The 5,890-nt window shown below is 38.5% G+C and overlaps 1 protein-coding gene across 4 annotated transcripts in view; it reads left to right on the plus strand.

The window, feature by feature from the left end:
* The window catches only part of LOC110991163 (von Willebrand factor D and EGF domain-containing protein-like), a 66,115-nt gene extending 60,349 nt beyond the window's left edge, over nt 1–5,766 (plus strand). For 3 of the 4 annotated variants that reach the window (XM_087134190.1, XM_087134191.1, XM_087134193.1), the window contains 7 exons: nt 384–479; nt 925–1,020; nt 1,697–1,792; nt 2,381–2,476; nt 2,962–3,057; nt 3,170–3,281; nt 3,957–5,766. In XM_087134190.1, coding sequence (XP_086990316.1) covers nt 384–479; nt 925–1,020; nt 1,697–1,792; nt 2,381–2,476; nt 2,962–3,057; nt 3,170–3,281; nt 3,957–3,984 — 620 coding nt within the window. In that variant the 3' untranslated portion in view covers nt 3,985–5,766. Of the gene's footprint in view, nt 1–383; nt 480–924; nt 1,022–1,696; nt 1,793–2,380; nt 2,477–2,961; nt 3,058–3,169; nt 3,282–3,956 lie in introns of those variants that run through there. The other variant, XM_087134192.1, reaches the window with a different exon arrangement.
* The last annotated feature ends 124 nt before the right edge of the window (nt 5,767–5,890 follow it).

The raw sequence follows: 5,890 nt of genomic DNA on the forward strand, positions 1-5,890 counted from the left end.
CTGGCATTGGCAGAATGTTGCCTGCCGTTGATGCTGCAAAATTGAGAATGCATCGCTTCAGCCATTTTCAGAACCATGCAGAACCGCTGCACAGTTTGACGCGAACTCACCTTGAGACCATGTTCAGTTTGCACCACTTCCACTTTGCCCAGCACCACTCTTTGTGTTTATTTGCCACAGCACATTAGAGATTGACACAGTATCAACCGTATACTACCTCGACTGTGAGGTAGCCCAAGAAACAAAGACTTTAGATCTTCCACTCACCACCCCTCACAAAGGAATTGTTGGCCAAAAATGTTATAATTTTTCCTCACTCCATTCATTCTCTTGTAACAAAAAGACGAATAGTTCTTGAGCAAGTTTCATGTATCAATTTTCAGTGACATGCACCGTGAACTGTGCCAACGGGGGATATTGCATCACGCCAAATACCTGTAAATGTCCACTAGGATACTCAGGACCAACGTGTAAACTTGGTATGACATGCTTTATTATAGTGGCAGAAATATACAGGGTTCAAAGATATCATGATATTTCATTTGACATTTCATGTCATGTTTCAAGTTAATATGATGTATCTTGTGAGAAGATCGTGGAACAAATGTTTTAAACCATGTAGCTTGAAAGTTAAAACTGATAGATTAAAAAAATTTTGCCCGTGTAATTTTTATTTTACATGGTGAAATTGGAGAGTGACTCAATTTAGCTATATTTATCTTACTGTTCATCATTTTATTTTTGCAATCATGTCCCTCAAGTCAAATCAAGCATGAAGAATATGGAGTTAAAAATTAAGAATGTTATTGTAACATGTAATCGAAATCATAGAAAACAAGCAGAAAGCAAGCATCTAGTGACTGTTTGATGTTTCTTCCTGATAATGATAATAACACTTTATGTGGGCTGATGGTCTCTGTACAGCTGTGTGTAAGCCTTCCTGTAGGAATGGAGGAAGATGTGCTCGTCCAGACAACTGTGTATGTCTACGAGGGTTCCAAGGTGCACAGTGCCAAACAGGTGAGGTGGAGGGAACAAAAATACCTGGATGCTCAAATTCCAACAAGTTGATCAGGCAACTTCTCATGTTTTCTATTAGGTATTGAGAAGCATTCTACACAGTCTGGAGAAGTTCTTTATTTCCTTAAATTTCCCAGTTGCATAGCTGCAACTGTCATAACTCTTGACCTGATATTGAGCAACGGGCTTAGGTTGAATTTCAGAAACAATTTTGCAAGGTTTAGGAAATACTTGTCAAAAAAGGTACTTATTAAATCTTCAACCAGGTTACTCACTTTGTTCTTGTTGCTTTGCTAGCTATTGCATTTTGATTTCATTCCTATTGTCACTTTGAGAGTTAGGTAGTTTGTGAGGAAAACAATTCAATCCATTTAGCTGTCGTTTTGTCAAATGTGACGAGTCTAGCATTTGAAATTTTCCTGTAAAGTTCCACAACTTCACCCATAACTCTTAACTGGCAGCTGAAGGTTTTGAGATCAAGACTTTCATTTCCTAGCTGAAACGCAAATATTTTGGCAGAATTATCAAGGTCAGGTGTTGAAGATGTTTGGGATATGACTTAAAAATGTCAGGGGTAGCTTTGCAAAAAGCCAGCACAGGAATTTTGCTTCTGTATTTTTGGTAATTGACTTTATCTGGCTTGTGATATGTAACTTTACAAATTTTGTTTCCAAAGCTATCTGCAATCCCTCTTGCCGAAACGGGGGCACTTGTGTACGGCCCAACATGTGTGCGTGTCCTGTAGGCTACACAGGAACCAACTGTGCTATTGGTAAGCCTTGAGATAGGAGAAACAGGGAAAGTATTATGCTGGAAATTGGAACCAAATGAGTGCAAAGTCTGCCCCCAAAATCTTTCCATAGGCACGTCCGGGCTTTTAGGCTGGGGGAGCCTGTGACAAAAGCCAGGCCCCTGGTGCACCAGAAGACGTGCCCAGGAGAGGGATATAATCAGTCCTGGCTTACATGCACAGACCTGGATGAAATCGAACTTGGCAGGCTAGATAAGGGGGTTATGCTCACAGCACAGGGGAATGGTGTGAGTGAGATAAAGAAGTGGGAAATTCCTCCAATTAAAAGCGACAGATTTATATCTTAGAAATCAGATTTATTGCTTGGAGGAAAACTTAAACTTGGATGAATAACACCTTTTTTGCAACTTCATCTTCTTATAAATAGAGTTTTGTGAAATGAAAGTAAAAACCATAAAAATGCTTGGCACGTATCTCACATCCAGGAGATTTTCTAAGGAAAGCATTGCTTCTTTTTATGTTTTGTTTTCAAAACAGACGAGTGCATTATGTTGACTTCAACATTCCCCAACTCAGCACTAGCAGTTTTCTTTTTCCTTCCTCTTCCAGCGACCTGTGAACCCCGATGTCTAAATGGTGGACGCTGCGTCAAGCCAAATAAATGTTCCTGTCCCTCAGGTTACAGAGGGAGAAAGTGCCATAAAGGTGACAGCCCATGTTTCATTTGCAACCGTTGGCCTAAGCTTTCAAAGTGTGCCTTTACCTGCATTTTTAACCTAGCATTGCTTAATAAACATGACAACTTTGACCTAAGTACATTGTGTAACATGTTGGCACGACTTCAGTTTGCCTGTAAATGTTGTCTCAACTTTGGACAATTTTCTTTGAAAATTTCAAATGCCATTGAAACCAACTTCCCATGAGCAGCAAATTCTGCTGTTATTTGAGCAACTTTAATCATTTGCATATTTTTTTGGAAAAACCTAACATTCCTCTCCCGATAAAACACAGTGCAATGTTGCAGACCTCAATTCACTGCTTAATGGCCTTCATCTCTGTATGTGTTGGTTTCAAGCTCTTAGCTGCTTGTCTTTGACATTTCTGAATCTCCTACTGACCGGGGGGGGGGGGTTTGCCGGGGTAACTATGAGGCAGATTTTCCTGAACACTATTTATGTGTTTTGTTTCAGCTATCTGCGTGTCAGGTTGCCGCAACGGTGGTGAATGCGTCAAGCCCAATGTCTGCATGTGCAAGACGGGCTATACAGGGTCCAACTGCCAAACACGTGAGTAGACGGACGCTGGACCCATACAGCAGTGAGCGCCAGACATTTCAAACTTCAATCAAAGCATACCGAGTGCTGATTGTTTGTGATTTTTGTTTCTTTGACTATCCAGCTGTCTGCAGAAGCCAATGCATGTATGGTGGCCGATGTATAGCACCAGATTTGTGTCAGTGTAGGCCAGGTCATACGGGAACCTACTGCCAAGAAAAAACAACCCATTCAAGGTAACTGCTCAAACTAATCCTTCCTAAGCTTACTCAACAAGTTCAGAAAATCTTTCCCCTGTGTGCTTTTTGCCTTGCTCTTCTCAGTGTAGAGTTCTGTTTGCTAAAAGCGTTTTTCTTTAAGGCAAATTCTACAACTCAGTTTGTACAGAGATATCACACGTGCACTTAAAACTGTGCATTATTTTGCATGTTTTGTGCCTAAACGCAAGGCTTGAGAACCCTGAATTAGCCTGACAGTGTCGGCAATTTATAAGTGCATGTACAAACATTTGTCATTCAAATCTGGCTGGTTTTAGCCATTGCATTCACTTTTCTGTGTAACAAATTATTTTACTTGTTACACAGAAAAAACAAACCTTCCAAATGTACTTTTTGTGAGAGCCAATCTGATTCATATGTAAGCAGAGAACATTGTCAGTTTCAGCCACTTTTATGGGAAAACTATTTACAAGCTGCACTGTTAAGTGAACTCATGAACTTGATGGAGAGTACTAACATATAACATCTAATGCAAAATGGTTCCTGCTCCAGCCATACAGAAAAATGGAGTTTTAACTAAGCAACTGTCCTATGATGGGACGAATGTAATTTGCATCAACTTGCATTTGGTCAGCTGGGATAATTGTTCATAAATAATTTCAGAATGAATTCATTTTATTTTCCTTCTTCAAGATACAAACGAGAGACTGATGATGTGTGAGCCTCTTGAGCTGCATGCCGTTCTGCCTCTAGCAATCGTTACCCAGCCAAAGTGTAATAAGAAAATATAAAAAAGCCCGCAAAATTGAGTGTGAAACCAGAAAGAATGTACGTGTACATATTCCAAATCACTGTATAGTGCAAGGTTATGCGTGCTATGTGTGTATATCTGATCTGTGAGGTACACTAATCTCTAGAAATAACACATGTAAATTGAATAAGTATATGCTCCACAAACATTGCACATGGTAGTGACAACGTATTGTAAGAAATCAATGTGTATCCACATGCCCGAGCAGCCATCTGAATAGGTCAGATGTGATCACTTGCAAATTTGTCTATTCATGTAGCGTAGGTTAGAGCAGTTCCGTTCGGTTTTGCATAACAGATCCACGAAACCAGTGTAATGAAAAGTGAATGTCAGATACAGCATTATCTGAATCAAGTAATTTCTAACATTTGATTGACACTAACAAAGTGTGAAATAAAAACTGTTTATTTTGAGGATTGTATTCCAGATGGGAATGTGCAAAGCTGAGCCAGCAAAGTTAATGTTCTTCGACAATCTAACAAAGTAACTTCCAAGAGGGAACTGAACTAGCAATAGAGTCTGCAAGGGCTTCAGCACAGATGTTATTTATTAAGAACAATTCTCCCTGTCTGTGAAATGTAGTGACTGTATTCTTATCATAGCTTTTCTTGAATAACCAAACGACAGTTGGAGCTGTATGTTAAATCTCACAAACATTGGACCACTCTTCTCTCGTGGTTGATAGTGTGTTATCTAGTGTTTATATTCTCTCTTATTCCTTGTACATATTGTGTAATGTGAACATTGAAATACTTGGGTTGTATTATCAAGCAAATATATTTTAACGCTAACTATTTTTTATTATTATGTTACTAATGATACAACTGCGTGTGTTACTGCGAGCTGTTAAGATATTTCCGTGATAATCAAATGTCGAAAGGCAATCGTGTAAATTCGAAGTTTTCTGTTGTATGTGTACTATGAAAGGAAATGACAAGGTTTGGTTTACATTGATGGAACAGAGGAATCCAATTTTGCCTTATTTTGGAATTCTAAAGAATTTGAATTCTAAAGAGATGAGGTACTTTTCTGGTAAGCCATTCGAAATTTCTGTCATGTGACGGCTTGGGGAAATGCTGACATAAGTATTTTTATTTGGTCAAAACAGTGTGTGTGATGGACATGACACTTGCACTGCATTTCTACAGCCAATGTGGCTGAGATTTTGCTAAAGAGTGACTCCCAAAATTGGGCAGGATGGGTCTACAAGTCACTACAAGTGACAGCAGTGCATCTTACCATGCAGGCAGAAATGAAACATATCCACCAGATGCCTCTGGACTATTTTCACCCTCAAATCAGCAAGTACCAGGAGGGTATGCAGTGATAACAATTGAGTATCCTGCTGAACAGCGAGGCAATAGCACTGTCAACTTGTGTACAGCTTATTACACTTTTAGATGCATTGAATTTTGAAATGATAGATTTTAAGTATGTGTAATTAAATTACAATTAGTATATACATCACAACAGTAGTTCCTTTGGTCCGTCTATATATTTAGTCATTTAATATTTTAAATTAAATAATTGCTCTTTCTGGAGGTGCTAACACATTAATATTTATTATTTTTTATACTTCTATGTTACCTATGTGTTTGTGCTGTTATTTTTAACCAAAATAAGTGTCTTTCAGTATGTGAAATTTCACATTTGTTGCACCAATGAAAATAAACTTCATTGATATCTGTTCAATACTGTGGTACCGAGTCTGAACTTTGTATTTATGCCAGTGGATTCTTGAAAATTATATTTGTTGAAATCTGTTTTTAAGACGCTGTTAACCTATTTGGGGAAAATGTATTTAGTAAAATACACA

This window comes from Acanthaster planci, linkage group LG03 (genome assembly GCF_054643075.1).
Source record: "Acanthaster planci isolate LZ-2023a linkage group LG03, COTS_SCS, whole genome shotgun sequence".
NCBI classification, from domain to species: Eukaryota; Metazoa; Echinodermata; class Asteroidea; order Valvatida; family Acanthasteridae; genus Acanthaster; species Acanthaster planci.